The 20,159-nt window shown below is 37.4% G+C and overlaps 1 protein-coding gene across 1 annotated transcript in view; it reads right to left on the bottom strand.

The window, feature by feature from the left end:
- Nucleotides 1-19,268, bottom strand: part of IPMK (inositol polyphosphate multikinase) — a 36,156-nt gene extending 16,888 nt beyond the window's left edge. Inside the window, exons 1-3 of the mRNA XM_069460654.1 lie at nt 18,873-19,268; nt 6,672-6,757; nt 3,192-3,288 (exon numbers count right to left, since the gene is read on the bottom strand). Coding sequence (XP_069316755.1) covers nt 3,192-3,288; nt 6,672-6,757; nt 18,873-19,062 — 373 coding nt within the window. The 5' untranslated portion in view covers nt 19,063-19,268. The remainder of the gene's footprint in view (nt 1-3,191; nt 3,289-6,671; nt 6,758-18,872) is intronic.
- Between the last annotated feature and the right edge of the window lie 891 nt (nt 19,269-20,159).

Raw genomic sequence — 20,159 nt, 5'->3', positions numbered from 1 at the left:
AAAAAGAAAAGAAAAGAAAGAGAAAGAAAAGATGATCAAACAAAAGGAAAATAATTTTATTAATTTAAGGCTACATAAAGCACAGTAATGCAAACCACAGTATTTTACTAAAACTTAGGACATCTTATATTTCTTCCATTTACAATCAAAAGAACACACACACAAAGATGATTCTATGAATTCTCTAGCAAAATCAAAACTAAACAATCTGCACAGTCCAACAGTTTTATCCAACTTTTTTTAGAGCTAATAAAGTAGGAAAGGAATAGAAAATCCCTTGAGGCAACTGTTGATATTACTGGACCACTTTATTTCATGTCTAGTTTATTCCCTGTCCTCTTTCCCCTTCTGTTTACATTTTCTCCTCTCTTCTCTCATTTTCCTCACATCTTCTCATCTTAGTAGCACCAATATCTCCAGTCATATTCAAACAAGAGAATTAAATTTTACAAAACATCCGCACATAACATGCATCTTCACAACTCTATTTAAATTTCTTTAAATTTATAGAAGAAAACATAGAGCTCAAAAAGGTTACTGAGTTAGCCAAGTTCATAAAATTTGTAAATAACCAAGGTAGAAGAAAGCCAAGTCTTCTGACTTCAAAGTTACTGCCCTTTCTACATTAGTACAGATGAACCTCAAGATTATTTAGTATCGAAGACCAAAAAGGTTGATTGCTAGCAAGTCCTTGATTTTTAAATCATGTGCTAGTAATCCTAAACTAAAAATGTTATTTTTAACTAAAATATTTCTTCTCTTATCCAAAATCTTTCTGTATACTCTCCTTTTCAAGTAATGACGCTGTGTTTGCTCAGTTATTTTACCATTTCCAAACAATCTTTTAAACTGAGCATTTAATTATCTAGATTTCTAATCAAACATCATCTTCAGCAACCTTTGTTAATCTTTCAATGTCACTTTACTGAGGAATGGTGATTTGTTCTAAATTAAACAGCAACCAGTAGCAAAGTTTAATGGAATCTATAGACTTTAACTTCTCCTTTCCTTTATCTTGTATATAGCATTCCTGGAAAGTGCCACTTGGAGCAAACTAAAAAAAGGGGGGAAGAAATTAATAATGAAAAACACTACAATGCAAAGGGGTCTCTACAAGCATGTGTGCAAGAGATTATAAAGAGAATGATGAGCCGTGCACAGTGGCTCACACCTGCAATCCTAGCACTCTGGGAGGCCAAGGCAGGAGGATCACTTACTGTCAGGAGTTCAAGATCTGCCTGAGCAAGAGTGAGACTTGGTCTCTACACAGAAAAATTAGCCAGGCATGGTAGCAGGCTATAGTCAGCCTATAGTCCCAGCTACTCAGGAGGCTGAGAGGCAGGAGGATGGCTTGAGCCCAGGAGTTCCAGGTTACAGTGACCTGTGATGAGGCCACTGCACTCTAGCCTGGGAGAGAGAGGGAGACTCTATCTTGCCAAGAAAAAAAAATAAAAAAGGCCAAAGGGCAATCACAATGACTTGTAAAGTAATTTAAGCAAAATGCTGTTCTGAATCATAAAAGTATATATATTTGAGACTAAAAGGCCTTTAAGCCCACAAAAAGAAGGAAGGAATTAAGGAAAGGTGCAAGGTAGGGAGGGAAAAAAGAAAGAAAAAGAAATAGTTAACAGAGAATCGGCTCACATTCTTTTTTTCCCATACAACTAAAGTACATGAGAATCCTAAATACTGAAGGGAGTCAGCAATTTACTATTACCTAGCTGAGGATACTGACAGGGAAAAACATGATTTCCTACCAAGGAAACTTGGCACACAAAGTCAATGAGTCAAAAGAAGACAAGAATCAAGGAAAGGAACAAGCTGAGAGTGGAGTCCTCTTCCCTTTCTGTTCTTAAAATGTGGTTCAAGAACTATCTACATCAGCAGGGTATGGTGGCTCATGCCTGTAATCCCAATCACTCTAGAGGCTGAGGCAGGAGGATTGCTTGAAACCGGAGTTGGAGATCAGCCTGGGCAACACAGCTAGACCCTGTCTCTAAAAAAAAATTTCAAAAATTAGCCAGGCAGGATGGCATAGGCCTATAGCCCAGCTAGTTAGGAAGCTGATGTGAGAGGACTGTTTGAGCTCAGGACTTCCAGGTTGCAGTGAGCTATGATTGTGCCACTGTACTCCAGCCTGGGCAACAGAGCAAGAACCCATCTCTTAAATAAATAAATAAATAAATAAATATTTAAAAGAACTATCTACATCAGAAAAACCTGTGGCTTTTATTTAACAAGTATCATTAAACCCCAACATAAACCTGTATAACCAAAAAGTCTGGGAGTTGAGTCTATACATTTGCATTTTAACAAGACCATAGGTTATTCTTAAACCCATTCAAATTTAAAACCCTTTCCCTTTAATTCAACTTTGTCAAAGGTTAGGTAGTCAAGCTGCTCATTTAATTAAATTCTGTCTGCTCTGGCAAAGGCCTTCAAGGGGCAAATACTGCTTCAAGTATTAATTAACATTAAGAAAGAGAAATTCTGTGCCCTTTTCTAGGTCATTTTGTCATCTATGAAACTAACCAGTGTTTATCAAAAGACTGCAATTTAAAGCCTGGAGGTGAGGAATAAAGGAATAGGAGATAGAAAGTTACGCAGAGAAAATACTTTTCTTGGTTTTTTTATTACTGAAAATGGGAAAAGAAATTGCACAATAAATTAGGAAAGAATATCTGCAAATTAATATAGTATTAAGTACTTGTGTGTGTGTGTGTGTGTGTGTGTATACACTTCCATCCAACTATAACAGATCAGTTATTTACTTGCATATGCCATTTTAAAAAATGGTTATGAAAACAAAAGTATTAACAAGTTTTATTTAGTGAAGGAAAAATCAAGAAGAAAAATACATATATTCTATGTTTTTAACATACATACTAGGCAGGCAGATGGGAGGGGGTGCAGGCGATGGGTAGATACACACCTAATGGGTGCGGTGCGCACCATCTGGGTGATGGACACACTTGAAGCTCTGACTCAGGTGGGGCAAAGGCAATATATGTAACCTAAACATTTGTACCCCTGTAATATGTTGAAATAAAAAAAAAAAAAAAGAATAAATGAACATCAAAAATAAATAAATAAATAAATAAAATACATACTAGGTTTAATTTACATAATTCCTTTTTAAAAGCCACTCTCATGAATTAAAACTAAAAGATGAATTTTTAAGAAAAGATTACCATTTGGTGCAGTGGGAGGTGACCAGATGCCATAATATTTTGGTAAATATTTTCGTAGCTCTAGAAGAACACCATCAGCACAATCAGCAGCATAAACCTGAAACAAAGAAAAACATAACACTGTTAGTTTCTTATAATGCTTTATAACTGTCCTGCACATTTCTCAATAAAACATTGTGTTGAATCATGATTTATCTGGTATAAGTTTCAACTGTAAGTAAGTTTGGAACAGCGAAAAAGATTACTGTGTATTCAATGAATAACTATGTATTATTTAGAGTATACTCTTCTTGGTTATCTAATTCTAGCCTTTCACTGTCCTTGAACTATTTTACAACTAAGTTATAGATAATTGATAACAAATGCAAAATAATTCTTGTTCAACTGACTTTCCTATATCCTCCATGGGAGAAGGAAATTTAGTATCCATATATAAACCCATTTCACTCTCCCTTTATTCCATGTAAATTTGTACTTCTTCGATTCTCTTTTGAACCAGTTTTAACATCTGCCTGGTTCCCTCATTAAATAATGAATTAAAGAAAATCTTTAACATGTATTTATTTTGTATCTGTAAGGAATTGTAATTTTACCTTTTTTTTAAAAAAAGTATCCTTCAATACATTGTAAGTCTAATTATTGCTCATTTAATTCCTTGATTTATAACCATTAATAATTCTAGAAGATACTACAAATTTCTAATATTCCAGAACCAGGTTCTAGTATTGTTCCTGAAAAACAAAATATTTTTATTTTAAAAACTACTTGTAGGCCGGGCGCGGTGGCTCACGCCTGTAATCCTAGCACTCTGGGAGGCCGAGGTGGGCGGATCATTTGAGCTCAGGAGTTCGAGACCAGCCTGAGCAAGAGCGAGACCCCATCTCTACTAAAAATAGAAAGAAATCATATGGACAGCTAAAAATATATATAGAAAAAATTAGCCGGGCATGGTGGTGCATGCCTGTAGTCCCAGCTACTCGGGAGGCTGAGACAGGAGGATCCCTTGAGCTCAGGAGTTTGAGGTTGCTGTGAGCTAGGCTGACGCCACGGCACTCACTCTAGCCTGGGCAACACAGTGAGACTCTGTCTCAAAAAAAAAAAAACAAAACACTACTTGTAAGACATTTTATCCAATGAACTCACTCTACATATACTCTACCTAATTATGTAAGACCATTAAAGTTTACTGGTATAAAATGCTTATGAAAGTTTAATATTAGAATCTAATTTTATATGTTAAGTCATACTCATGTCAAGCAACTGTATGCAACAATTCTACAGAATAAACTCAAAAGTGTGGCAGACTCACCAAATACCATGTGCTACATTATATTTCTCAGACTCCCCTGCTGAAATGTGAGTAGAAGTGATATTAGTCACTTCCAGGCCAAGGTAATTAAAAGCAGGTGTACCTTAATATCCCTCCATTCCTGACACACAAACCACAAAGGCAGAGTGTTTATAATGATCTAATTACAAGATGGAGGAATAAAGTAGATCTCTATGTACTAACCTAAACAAGTTCATGATATATTTATAAGAGAAAAACATAAAAGGCATATTGCATACATATATGTACAGCAGATTCATGAAATTAAGTAAGATACACCTGAGTGTATCACCTCTATAAAAATCACAGGAAAAATTACAAATATGCATTTAAAATTTCATAGTTTAATTCTGAGGTAAAAATGAGAAAGAGGTAAACTTTCTATTACTTTAAATATTTTTAAAAAGTAGTGGGACTGGTGTTTACTGCAACATGCCAGATAAGATAATCCAAAAAAAAAAACCCTTCTATCTAGAAATGTAGAGTAAAATATAACAAATATTTTCTTAGATTCATATCTGAGCTCTCAAGGAAAAAAAGGAAAATTCACAGGCATCCAAAACTAAAAGGAAACAAAAAGTGGTAAACTAAGCAGTGATGTTTGGGCTTCACAGAAGTTCACACTGAATACTTGAACCAAAGGATCTCTGAACTCAGGCACCAGACAGAGCTGAGGGCAGAGTTACTACACTGAAACATGGAGAGTAGATAAAATTCCAAATATTGAACAGTGAAAAGCCTAGCTTCCCTCTCCCTTCCCAACCACTACATTCCAAGAATGCTGGCAGCCAAGCTGACTGAGAAAAAGAGTGAAGCAAATAAACAATATTCAGAATAAAAAGAGAGTCATAACTAGATACAGCATGATTTTTAAACAACACTATGAAGGACTCTGCCAAGTGGGCAATTCTGTATCAAAAAAAAATACAATGGAACTATATTCTACTATCACATTAACAAAAAAAATCTGAAGACCTTTAAGAAACTGAATCACTGGTTAAAAATCTGTCCCTTCCCAGGGAAAAAAGGAAAGAATGAAAGGATGAAAAAAAGGAAAGAAAAAGAGAGAGAAAGAGAGGAGAGACAGAAAACAGGCTGCTCTGATGAATTTATAGGTAAGTTCTATCAAGCCTGTAAGGAATAAAAGCCTTATCTGATACAAATTCTTCAACAAACTAGATAACTCATTTTATGAAGCTAAAAGAACTGTGATAGCAAAGCCAGATAGGGACAATATGTGAAGAAAATAATAGTTCAATCTCATTTATGCACATAACTGGAAAAAAAAAAATCAAACACTACTAAATAAAATCTAGCAATGCATATTATTAAAAAAACAAAGGAAAAGATATGTTCAAGTAAGTTTTATTCCAGGAATGAAAGGTGATGATAATATAGAAATGTATTATTGTATTTTACTACATTAACATACTAAAGAAGGAAACTCACAATCATTTCAATAGCTACAGAAAAGGTAGCTGAAAAATATTCAATATTCATTCATGTTTTAAATTGTTTCTTAAAATAAAAACAGGAAAGATGTTGTGTATTTCCCTTTCCCCCTCCATTCTTCTCCACCCAAGAGGCTGAACTGAATCAACTGCAGCAGTGGAGTCCCTTGCCCCTCACCATTGCCAGCAAGACATCCAAGGGTTGGAGTAGAGCAGAGGTCAGCTTATTTACTTCTCTAGCTCCCTCCTTACCAGGTCATAGCTCTTCCTAAAGTTAGCTTCCCTGGAATCCAGGAACCACTCTCCCTCCTTGCCCCTTCTGGCCTAGGGACAGTATAACTTTATACTGCCTTTTGCAGGTTGCCATAAACTCTGGCCACACCTTTGTAAATAGTCCTTTTATTAAACCAACAGCGTATCATTTGTTTCAAGACAAAACCTTAACTCACAGAGGGTAATTTCCTTAACCTGAGAAGGAACAGCTACCACAAACTCAGAATAAGAATCCTAAGAAATGAAATAGAATAGAAAATACTAGATGGCATCACATGCAGTAAAGCACTATTTTTCATGATGCTTTTGTTTCCGATATATACACACAGTAAACTAGGACATGCTGTCAAATATATTTCTTACTGTGAGTCACCAGAAAACTAAGAAATACTTTGAATACGACAAAACAAATCTTACCTGACTTACCATATTATAGAATTCCAGCTCTCTTGGGCCCCTTGGAGGTGGCTGTAACTGTTTCAAAACTGTGCCATCTGGATGTTGCAGGATACCTATGTAAAAAAATTAGAACTTTTTAATGCTCTAATAATAATGTATCTTGCTTCACAAAATAGATTTGTTCCTAAAGTGGCAGGTAAACTAATTTCATAAATTTAAGGATTTACTTTTACTTATTTCAGAATACTCAACCAACATGTTTTAGTGCTTGTTATATGTAAAACATCAGAATACAAATTTGAAATAGCTTAGTTTTATTGTCTCCAACCACTACTCCCTCATGGCCCCCTTAGATTAAAATATGTGCAAATTTTTACAAAAATTTCTCAGTAATAGACTTTCCCTGAGATGTTAATTTATAGTTAAACAAGAAGCAAGTGAAAAGCAACAGTACAAATCGATCCCATTTTTAAAAACAGAAGGAAAAAATACATGTTAACAGTGGCAATATATGAATTTCCTACTGTGGTAATTTTTTACAAGTCTCTCTTATCTGTTATAAGAAAGCAACCAAAAAATCTTCCTGATTCAGATGTACTGTATACAGTTGTACAGATAGTTCAAGGATATCTAGCCAATGGGAAAAGTGAGAGCAGAATCAGAATCAGGCACCAAGCCTGGAGCAGGAAGTGGCACATTTTTATAATCTGATCATTCAAAGAGGGAGACTTTTTCTAACCTCATCATACGTGTACCAACACTGGCCCTATCCCTATCCCTATCCCATGAAGACTCATTGCCAAAATTTTAAGTTAAAATCTTAAATTTTTAGGTATTGGGATTTCACAAAATCACGCTAATTAGAACAGAATATGGCTTAAATAAATCTATTTAGAACTTTGGTGAAATATTCCACTTGAGTTTCTATTTCTTTTTGGAAAGTGTTAGGAATTTTTAATCATGGCAAAGGTGCAGAATTCAATCAACAGAAGCAGAAAGTCTCAATTTAAAAGGTATAGCAATCAATTTTTTTAAGACCTAGATATAGAAGGAAGGTAAATATCAATCTATATGGATAAGATTGATTGGCAAACAGTCAAAAGATTATGGGACTTCAAGGAGCAGTCTAATATAACTAAAAATTACTGAAGAGGAATTCTGTTCCCGAAGGTTAGGAGGGAGAACAAGAAAGGCCTTTACTCCCATGGTTATGACATTTTCTATGGGGCTAATGATGAGTGGTAGATGCAAAGAAGACTTGAGGAACAGAATTGGGGTGGGGGGCGCAGAATGGGGCATTCATAAATGAGCAAAGAACCATGGCAGCTTCTCTACTTTGAGACAGGCACCTGGTCTAGATGTAGGTAATCTTCCTATTAGACAAATACATTTTATCAGGCAAGCAGAAATCTGTCTGGCTATAGACAACAGTGTCGGGTAGTAGAACGGACTACAATAGTCCCAACACAAAAACAGATTGCTTGGTCCAACAAGTCTCCCATATTACTCATCTTACATCACAATCCCTCAAGTTTTTGAGAAAGCAGATGGTAACCCCAGGCATTCTCCAGCTGAGTGAATTCCACAACCAAATAAACCAACAGTATCTGAATCTGCAGCCAGTCTCACCCCCAACCCCACCCCTATCCACCGCTCAAACGCCGTCAAGATTTAAAAAAGGAAGCATCTTGGAAACCTGAGCCAATAACAGATGAACTGAATCTAAGACTGCAGACTAGCACCAGCTCAACTAAACTCTAGAAGGAACATACTTAACTCCTTACCCTAAACAGAGGAAAGGGGATGGGGGGCGGGGAGACAAAACAAAAAATAGTACACTTAGAAAATATAGTAAATAGAAGTTGACACACAACTGAACAAATCACTGTAATTAGCAAACAAGGATGTTAAAACAAAAATTATAAATATGTTAAAGAAATTATAAAGGAGGAAGGATATAAATGCTGAAGAGATGAGGTATTTTGAGAGAAAAATAGACTCTCAGAAAGAACTAAAAGAAATTCTAAAACCAAAAAGGCACAATATCTGAAATAAAAAATTCAATTAATGTAATTAAGTCAACAAATAAACAATCACAGAAGGAGCAATGAACATTAAGAAAGACTAATAGAAAATATATAAATTAAAGCAAAAAGAGAAAAAGTACCTAAAAAGAAAAAGGAAATACACCATTAGAAACCTGTAGGGTACTATCAAACATTTTAACAAACATGTAGTTGGAGTTATCATCAGGAGAAAAGAGAACGGGTCAGAGAAAAAATTTGAGGCTTCCACTTTCCACCTAAGACATACAAAGCTAGAAAGCGCATTGCTCCCACCTAATAACAAGAAACAGCTAGATAATCTACAAAATCGTAACCTTTCTTGAAACTATCAGAGAGCTGAGATAGTAAATAACAAACATGAAATCTAAGGAAGACTCACACCACTATGAAAACGTAGATGGGAACACTGGAGAAGAATGGGAAGATGAGGCCATCTTACAAGAAGGTAAGAATAATACAACTAAAATTTTTAACAAATATCTAAAGGCAAAATGTAGGGTAAGATGAATGCACGGAACTCCTAGAAATTACAAACATTTGTATCATTATCTCCAGGAACCTCTCTCTTCCAGGCCATCAAGAAAAAGATCAGGCCGGGCGCGGTGGCTCACGCCTGTAATCCTAGCACTCTGGGAGGCCGAGGCGGGTGGATCGCTCAAGGTCAGGAGTTCGAGACCAGCCTGAGCAAGAGCGAGACCCCGTCTCTACTAAAAATAGAAAGAAATTATATGGACAACTAAAAACATATATAGAAAAAATTAGCCGGGCATAGTGGCGCATGCCTGTAGTCCCAGCTATTCGGGAGGCTGAGGCAGTAGGATTGCTTAAGCCCAGGAGTCTGAGGTTGCGAGGTTGCTGTGAGCTAAGCTGACGCCACGGCACTCACTCTAGCCTGGGCAACAAAGTGAGACTCTGTCTCAAAAAAAAAGAAAAAGATCAGAGCAACCAGAAGAAATGATCCTCAGAGGTACAAGCTTTGAGGAAGGGAACCGCCACTACTGCAAGAAAAACCTCAGTATTTCTATTAAGAACACTGAATTCAAAACTTAAAACCCTCCTAAGACAACTAACTGCATACCCAAATGGCTTCACTAATAAATTTTATCAAACATTTACAGAAAAAAAAATACTAATCTTAACAGACTTGTTCAGAAAATGGAAAAGTATCATTTTCCAACTCATTTTATGAAAGCTGTATAATCTTGATTTCAAAGAAACTCCAACAAAAACTTAAAAGAAAATTACAGACCATGATTCCAAATGAACATAGTCACAAAAATCTTTAACAAAATACTGGTAAATTCAATCCAGCAATATATACAGTGTAATTTATCATGACCATGTGGACTCTATTCCAGGAATCCAAGTTGGTTTAAATATTCCAAAATGAATAAATATATTGATGCTTTGAGGAGACAGAGTTCTCAATGAGAAAGAAGAGGGACACAAGTATAGAATGGAGGAAGGCAAAGAACCTCGTGGTGTTGGATTTAAATTATTGGTATGGGAAATAACTCAAAATTTTAAGAGTATGAAATTATGTATTTTAGTCCAGTCTGTGAAAGGACAAACAGTGACCACACCCAAGGAGCCATGAGCACACCTAGCGCCAAGATCATGGCTTCTAAACACCATTCACCCCTAAAAGAACCAGGGTTTCCTCAAGAAACCCAGGGCCGGGATATGGAAAGCACAAAATGATTGTGCTTGGCATACTTTTTATGCCAGAGAGTGAAAAAAACGTTTTAAAAGAAAAAAAATAAGAAATGTCAAGAAGACACAGAAGCCAGCTTGAAGAAGCTCACTGCCTAAATCTGAGACAACTTCAGCATCAAAGAAAGGAGCAACAATAATGGATAATAACCACCCATTAAAGTTTTAAAAATCCATTAGTCCATCCTAATAAAGAATGAATAAATGAGGAGGAAAATCTATTACTTAATGCCAACTCACAAATGTAACAAGAATGACAGAGTAAGAATATTACTATTTTGCAATTATCATAGCAATGAGTCTGTCAAATATCATCAGTGAATGTAAAGAAAGTTTAATGAGAAACAGGATACGTAACAGTCTAAAAACATTCCTCTCAAATTACTTAATTATAATAGAAAAAATGATAACTTTCTAGTATAAAACCCTAGCACACAACACTTAACCAGGTGATCAAAGTTATACCACCAACAATGCACTTGATATCCTGTGCCTTATAATATGCTTTGGGGACACAACTCCTAATAGCATTCTCACCAAAAGTGCATAATTCTGAATCTAACCGTGACAAAACAAACCTAATTTAAAGGATATTCTAAAATGCCACAAATTTATACTCTTTAAAAATTTCATGGTTATGAAAGATAAAAAATAACTGCTCTAAATGATAGGCAACTGAAGAGTCATGACAACTAAACACGATTATGTGTTCCTGCTGAGGGAAAAAAGCTATAAAAGACATTATTGGAACAGTGGCAAAAGCCAAATGTTAAATATTCTGAATTTTATAATTTTACCATGGTTAAGTAAGAAAATGATCTTATTTTTAGGAGATACACAATTATTTAGAGGAAAGGGATCATGATGTCTAAAATTTATTCTTAAATGGTTCAGCAAAATCATCATCACCATATACAGAGAGCAATAAAGCAAATGTGGTAAATTTTAATAACTGCTAAATCCAGATGAACAGCATCCTTTAGTTCACTATACTATTCTGGCAACTTTTTTCTAAGTTTGAATTTTTTTCAAAATACAAAATGTTCTCGTAAAAGGCAGCAAAACTTTCAGTAGCATCAAATTATTAAGGAAATATCTAGTGAACACTGGATATAAGACCTCTACACTGAAAACTACAACTCATTAAGACAAATTAACAGACTAAATAAATGGAAAGATATGCCATGTTAAGTACTGGAAGTCTCAATATTGGAAAGAAATCAATTCTTATCAGACCAATCTACAGATTCAAAGCAATGCCAAACAAGATTTTTTTCATCAATGTTTTATAGTTTTCATTATAGAGATCTTTCACTTCTTTGGTTAAGTTCATTCCTGGGTATTTTATTATATTTGTAGCTATTGTAAATGAGATTACTTTCTTGGTTTCTTTGTCAGATTGTTTACTGTTGGCATATAGATAGAAAGGCTTCTAATTTTTGTATGTTGATTTTGGATTCTATAACTTTACTGAATTTATTTATCAGTTCTAATAGTTTTTTTGTGGAGTCTTTAGGTTTCTCTAGATATAAGATCATACAGGGTACAAACAAGGATAATCTGACTTCTTTCCCAATTTGGATGCCTTTTATTTCTTTCTCTTGCCTGACAGCTCTAGCTAGAACTTCCAGTACTATGTTGAATAACACAGTAGTAAAAGTGGGCATCCTTGTTTTGTTCCAGATCTTAAAGGAAAGACCTTCTGTTTTTCCCCATTCAGTAGGATACTCACTGTGGGTCTGTCATATATGGCTTTTATCATGAAAAAAAATTGAAAAGGACACACAAAAAGGGAAAGATATTCCATGTTCATGGATTGGAAGGATCAATATTGTAAAAATGTCCATACTACCCAAAGCAATCTACAGATTGAATTCAATCCCCATCAAAATACCAAAGACATTCTTCACAAAAATAGAAAGAATAATCCCCAAATTTATATGGAACCACAAAAGACCCAGAATAGCCAAAGCTATCCTTAGCAAAAAGAACAAAACTGGAAGAATCACATTACCTGACTCAAAATTATACTACAGAGCTGTAGTAACCAAAACAGCATGTTACTGGCATAAAAACAGATACATAGACCAATGGAAAAGAATAGAGAACCAGAAATAAATCCACACCATCTACAGCGAACTTATCTTTGAAAAAGGTGCCAAGAGCATACAATGGGGAAAGGACAGTCTGTTCAATAAATGGTGCTAGGAAAACTGGACATCCATATGCAGAAGAATGAAACTAGACCTTTATCTCTTGCCATATACAAAAATCAAATCAAAACGTTTTAAAGACTTAAATCTAAGACCTGAAACTATTAAACTACAAAAGAAAACATGGGGGACATTGGTCTGGGCAAGGACTTCTTCAGTAATTCCCTTAAAGCACAGGCAACCAAAATAAAATTAGAAAAATGGGATCACTTCAAGCTAAAAAGCTTTTGCACAGCAAAGGAAACAATCAACAAAATCCAGAGACAACCCACAGAATGGGAGAAAATATTTGCAAGCTACTCTTCTGACAAGCAATTAATAACCAGAATATATAAGGAGATCCAACAACTCAATAGGAAAAAAAATCAAATAATATAACCTTAAAAATGGGCAAACGATCGGAATAGACATTTCTCAAAAAAAGACATACAAATAGCCAACAGGCATATGAAAAAATGCTCAATATCATTAGTTAGCAGAGAAATGCAATCAAAACTACAATGAGATATCATCTCACCCCATTTAAAACAAATTTTTATCAAAAAGACAGTCAATGACAAATGCTCATGAGGATGTGGAGAAAGAGACACTAATTGGAGGGAATGTAAATTAGTGCAACCACCATGGAGAACAGTATGGAGTCTCCTCAAAAAACTAAAAATAGAACTATCATATGACCCAGCAATCCCACTGCTAGGTATGTATCTGAAAGAAGTTAATTCAGTATATTGAAAAGGTATCTACATTCCCATGTTTATTGCAGCACTATTCACAATAGCCAAGATATGGAATCAACCCAAGTGCCCATCCATGGATAAATGAATAAACAAAATATGGTACATGTACACAATATTATTCAGCCATTAAAAAGAATGAAATCCTGCCATTCGCAACAACACAGACAGAAGTGAAGGATATTACGTTAAATGAAGTAAGTCAGGTACAGAAAGATAAATACTGCATGTTCTCACTCATAACGTGGGAGCTAAAAACAAAAATTGAACTCATGGAGATAGAGAGTAGAATGATGGTTACAAGAGGCTGGGAAGGAAGTGAGGAGGGGAAGATAGAGGATTAAAAAATACAGCTAGGGCCAAGCACAGTAGCTCACACTTCCCAACACTTTGGAAGGCAAGAGGACTGCTTGAGGTTAGGAGTTCAAAACAAGCCTGGGTAACATATCAAGACCCCTATCTCTAAATAAATAAATACATAATAAAATGAAAAATACACAGAAAGAATAACATCTAGTATTTGGTAGCAAAATATGGTGACTACAGTTAATTTATATTTCATAATTTATTATAAATTACAATATATAATAAATATATAATTTATCTCCAAAATAACTAAAAGAGTGGAATTGGAATGTTCCTAACACAAAGAAATGACAAATGCTTGAGGTGATAAATATCCCAATTACTCTGATTTGATCATTACATATTGTATACTTATATCAAAATATCACATGTACCCTATAAATATGCACAACTATTATATACCCATAATAATTAAAAATAATTTTTTTAAAAAGCACCATACAAAACAGTATATACAATATACTACCTCTCAAGGAAAAAAGAAAGAAAGTGCTTCTAATGGCCAAATTTGGGACACTTTGAGTAGCAAAATAAATAAGTACTATAAAAGGTTATTCACATGTTATAAAATAGGAATCCATGATGCAAACTGATCATAAATAAAGATATACATACACAGGAGTAAAGAAAGGGAAGGCTATTTCCCAGAATGGTGGCTATTACAGTAGAGGGAGTGATAGAACTGCAAAATCACAATTTTCCAACTATCAAAGTAAAGACTGCTTCAGGGCCAGGCACAGTGGCTCAGGCCTATAATCCCAGCACTTTGGGAGGCCAAGGTGGGAGTGTGGCTTGAGGCCAGGAGTTCAAGACCAGCCTGGGCAACACAGCGAGACCCCCCTCATTATAAAAAAATTTTTAAATTAGCCAGATGTGGTGGCACTCAGCTATAGTCCTAGCTTCTTGGGAGGCTGAAGCAGGAGGATTGCTTGAGCCCAGGAGTTCAAGGATACAGTGAGCTATGACTGTCCCACTGTATTCCAACCTGGGGTACAGAGCCAGATCCAGTTTCTTGGAAGAAAAAAAAAAAAAAAGAAGAAGAAGAAAAAAAAGAAGACTGCTTCAAATAAGAATCGATAGAATCCACATCTAGGGGTAAAGTAGTTTGATGAGTATCCAGATATCTGCATGATCTCAACGTGTCTCCCCACAAATAGCTTATTAATTGCAGAAGGAAAAATACTAACTATATACTGAGGAAGCCAGACCATGCTTGGACCAGATTATCGAAATTAATACCACTAATAAGGAGCAGACGGACACTGTGGGCCTTCAGATGACATATCTTAAAAAGGACACACTTATATTAACAAAATGTTCCAGCCAGGAATGTATCACCTGAATTTTATAAGGACCTAATCAGAAACTCAAACTGAAGAATATTTCATAAAGTAACTGGCCTGTACTCTTTATAAATGACAATTGTCATAAAACACAGAGAAAGGCTGAGGATATGTTACAAATGAAAGGAGACTAAGAGACATAACAACTAAACACAGTGAATGATCCTGGACTGAGAAAAATAAATATGATAAAAGACATTACAGTATTGGAACAGATGAAAAAATTAGAATATGGACTATAGATTGAAGTATTGTATCACTGTTAAATTTCTCCTATTTGATAAATGTGCTGTAGCCACAGAAGAGGATATCTTTGTTTCTAGGAAATACAAGCTGAAGTATTACCATGTAAACCTACTTGGAAATAGTTAAGAAAACATAAGATGTACCGAGAAAGAGATAATAAAACAAATTTAGCAAAATGTTAAGTTCTCTCTCGTTACAACTTTGCTGTAAGTTTGAAGTTATTTTAAGTCATTTAGTTTCAAAGGATATCTAACAAGAACAGACTAGTAATTCAGAATAGTTGTGGGTCTTCCTCCCCCACAATTATCAGTTTAAATTCTTGTTTTCCCTATAGACTACTTCATTTCTATACCCTAAATTGGATGAAAATATAAATACCAGATTTCAAACATTTTTTTTAAAACCTTAAGAATTTTTTAAAGAAATTAATGGTACTTATTAAATATGAAAACAGAAAAAGTCACGCCTGCAATCCCAGCACTTTGGGAAGCTGAGGAGGCGGGAGGATTGCTTGAGCCCAGGAGTTTGAGGTTACAACCAGCTATGATCACGCCATTGCACTCTAGCCTGTCTCTTTAAAACAAAAAAAATTTTTAAATAAAACAGAAAAAGGATTTTATGCTAATTTTGGTGAACTTTGAGAATTTAAATTGACAGCTAGTACAATTTTGTGAAATCTTCTTATAGAAATAGTTACAATGTGCAAGGTATATTATAATGTACATGAATGTTTAATATGCACACTATTTATAAGAGCAAAAAAAAGTTGAAAAAAATCTAAAAATCTACCACTGGAAAAATAGTTAAATTATCACACATCTATGCTGTAGAATACAACATAGTTTTTAAAAAGAATGAAGTATATCGTAAGTACAAAAATGTGGGTATGCTACATGATATAAATTGAATAAGAAAAGTTGCCAGATAGTAGTTAACAGATTATTTATATGAAAAATCAGAATTGTGTTAATGTGTTTTATGTGCCCAGAAACTAAGGCCTAAAATGATGGACAGGAAACAGCAGTGATTGCCCCTAGGAGATTGAGTGGGGGGAAGGGCACTATTTAAACGGAATTTTTTCCCTAAAAAATCATATACTATTTCTACAATTTTAAAAAACCAAACACTTTGTGTTCTTAGAACTAAGACTGAAATGCACTTTGATGAAATATGACTCCAATGAAAAACATAAAATGTAACTCTGATATCAGAACTACTAACATTCTCATTACTTAGCTATATAACAAGATATGTTTTTCTGTTCATGCACCTTTGTTCTATCGAGTTCCACATTTTTAGTTTTTAAACTAACAAAGCCAACAACTTCTTTCCGGAAATAGGTAAGATACTAATCTTAAATTGAAAGATCCTTGTTACCTAATGATAGTAACAAAAACTTAAAAACAAAACAAAAATAAGTACCCACACAATTCCTTAACAAAGTTTATCTGCGAACTTTTTTTTTGAAACAGCATGACTGTAGTTGACAGACCAAAGTATGATCTAAATGATAACTTTAAACTATATGTGATTTATGATAGTTGAGAGATGTAATAAATTGTTGAACTTTGAATTACTGACCCTGTTGTTATCTATTTTATGAATAAGAAAGATTATCATCGTTCAGTTGTCCTTTTACTGACAATATATGCAGGATTGTGTAAATACCTGAGAATTAAATTAAACAAATACTTATTAGGTTGCTAGCACAGTATGTTCTAGACATCAGGTGTTACAAAGATAGTCCCTAGTCAAAAGAACCTTACAAAACTGAAAAAAAAAGTTTATTTTAAATTGAATATAATAATTAAATTAAAGACTACTTCCAGAACCTAAACTTTTCCTTTAATTAGGCAATTTGGGTGCTAAATTAACTTTCAGACAGTTTGTAATGTAGTTTTAAGTCACATTCAGGATACACTTGTAATTAGTTGAAGATAATTCTCTGAATAGGATCACTATTACAAACTTTGATAAGCAGTGGTTATATTTTTAAGTGACAATCATCACTGAGATTGTCTTTATTCTCCTTTGCATATAAGTCAACTCTAGGGACCCTTAGGGAAACAATTACTTTTTCAGGCATCTAGAATATTATTAGGAACATTATCATCACAATTTATTAATATAAATCAAAAGGCATTCCTCTGTTAACAGTAAGCACATAAGCACTCTCAAACTCTCATTACCAGACAGTGAAACACAGGAGAAAATGTCTATGCTAAGCACCTTGAGAACACTATTGTTTCTTTACCACAGTGTACTAAAAGAACTGTCAATTTTCACTCTTTCAACATTGCCTGAGTGTCACCGAGTCCCAGTCTCTGTACAAGGCTATGGGGATAAACAGATTTGGTCTCTAACCTCAGGGAATTCACAATTTAGAGGGGAGAAACAGCCTAGATGACATCCAACTGGAACTTTCAACATTCCAACTGGTACTCATCCATTTTCAAAAAGCCCTGAATTGTTTTCACAAGCACAATACATGGTGGAAAAAACAGTACTCCAAGGAAGAACCCTTGGTTTCACGATTGTAACACACAGTAACTGTGTGACCTTAGACTTGTCACTTCACCAGGCTGAACCTCAGTTACCTCGTCTAAGTATGTCAGTATTACCTTGCCAGCCTAAAACCGAATCATTTTACCAGCATAAACCAAAGTGTTTCTAATTAGTGGCTCTCCCAGGTCAAAGATCCACAATACTCATCCAACAGATTCCCCACATAATCATGGCCCAGGGAATCACTGTAAGCTAGGTGAATTACAGTTCCTAAACTGTGATAGGCTTTAAAAGTTGGTAACTCACAAAATATACTACAGAGGTCAATACTACAGAGGTCAGGATACAGTCTTATAAAATGAACAAGAATAACTGAATATTTTATCTGTGTACCATTCTAGTACAACAGCTGGGTGTATTTGCTATCCTGAATCCGAGTTTCTGCACTACTAGAACCATGCCTCCCAGAGAAATCAAGGAGACACCAGAAAAACCTTCTCAAGCAGCAGGGAAGGATCTCGGATAAGCTAAGACAAGTTCCCCCACTCCCTACCCCCCCCCCCAAAAAAAAAGGCCCTGTTTTTTTCTTCCCCTCCAGCTATGCAGCTGCACCCAGCAGAGAAGTACTAGATTAGCATCATCTGCATTTCATTCCTTTTCTTTTGCAATAGCTACTCGCCTATAATAAACAGACCTTGTGCTCAGGGGAGAATTTACTTCCCCGTCCAGTAAAAATGAAGTTCCTTATTTTTACTAACAACGCCGTCTCCAATCAACACCCACCCTTCCCAGAGGGTGGGTGAGACCAGGCACGCCTCTCCCCGCCACCCCGGCTGCAAGTCTACACCCCAGAAATCGCCCCACTTTCCGAGCCCCTTCTACACGGGGGGCGAGGCTCCAGGGAAGAGCGGAAGAGGTCAGGGGTTGGCGTGCAGAGCCGGGGGGCGTCCAGGCCGGCCCGGGAGCGCCAGGGTGCCTCACCCGGCCAGGGGGCTCGCGGAGGCGGAAGGGGAGCGGCGAGCCCCGTGCCACCAGCACTTACCCACTTTGTCCTTCCCGTACATGTGCCCGGCCACCTGATGCGAGAGGGGCACGCAGCCGTTGAGGAAGCGGAGCCTGCTGCCCGCCGGCTGCGGGGTACCCTCGGAGGTGGCCTCGCTTGCCGGTGGGGTCCGCATTTCTGGGGGGCCGGGCGCCTCGAGCCGGAGTGGGGATGGCGGCTCTGTTGCCATAACGGAGAGCAGAAGCGGTAGCGGTGGCGAGAGGAGGCAAAAATACGGCAAAGGAGAGGGCGCCGGAGAACCCGGGGGTCGATCAGGCTTGGGCGCGAGGAGGCCCGGGGGTTCCCGCGACTGGTGCCGGCTGAGGCCCGGGGAGGGGGCCCATGACGCCGCGGAGGCGCGGGCGCTCCCCTGCCCAACTCTCGGCGGAGCGCGGCTCTCGGGGACCGCTCCTTTGCCGCCGCGGCCGCTGGCCCCGGCGCTGCCCAGGAGACGGAACAGAGCAGTGCAGCGGCAGCAGCAGCAGCGCCCCGCGCTCCCTGGGGCCCTGACGGCGACGGCTGCCCCGCCTCCCGCGCCCCCGCCCCCTCCCGCCGTCCTCCAGTCCCCTCAGCAGCCGCGCGCGCGTCAGCGCCGCCTGCACAGCCGCCGCCGCCGCTAGCTTCCGACTGCGCGACCCGTGGCCGCCGCCGCTACTGAGCATGCCCAGAGACCGCCCGACGGGACCCCCGCGGCGGGTCGGGCGCGCGGCGCGGCTGGGGCCTGCGGACCGCGACGTGGACGCGGCGAGCGCACTCGCGGGCCTCCTCACCCCCACCCGGGCTGGCGTTACGATGCTGCCTGGCTGCTGTGCCTTCATTCATTCAACGCGCGTTTCAGCGCGCGCCGGGGATCAAAGACTCCAGGGGCTCCTGAGTGTGAGCAGCAGACAGGTATTAGGAGACTCGGTAGGCAGCAGCGTTGCACCCTTGACTGCAATCACCTCCCACCCCGCACAAAAACAGTAGAAATAAAAACAGGCAGCTGGTTAGAAGACGAACCTTCAAAACACCCTTCAAGTTAATCCAAGCGCCCCTACCAAACTGCTGCCCCTAAGCCGCTCTTATGAAAAAAACTTTGGAACCCACGCTAATTTCAGGCTGAGAAAGAGAATAATCCTAATTCTCTTTTTTAAAGCGAACAATTTTTTTTTAAATAATGAGCAGGTTTTCTTCTCTCCCCACTCGACCTTTAGATAGCGCAGGTTCCAAGGCCCTGAGTGGACGACTAGCAAGGTGAAAGGCAGAAGAAAGGGATGGATGCACGCCAGAAGCTACGGGAGATTCTGG

The sequence above is a fragment of the Eulemur rufifrons genome, chromosome 28 (assembly GCF_041146395.1).
Source record: "Eulemur rufifrons isolate Redbay chromosome 28, OSU_ERuf_1, whole genome shotgun sequence".
In the NCBI taxonomy this organism is placed as follows: Eukaryota; Metazoa; Chordata; class Mammalia; order Primates; family Lemuridae; genus Eulemur; species Eulemur rufifrons.
The sequence above is the reverse complement of the archived record's forward strand: the minus strand, read 5'-3'. Positions and strand labels throughout refer to the sequence as shown.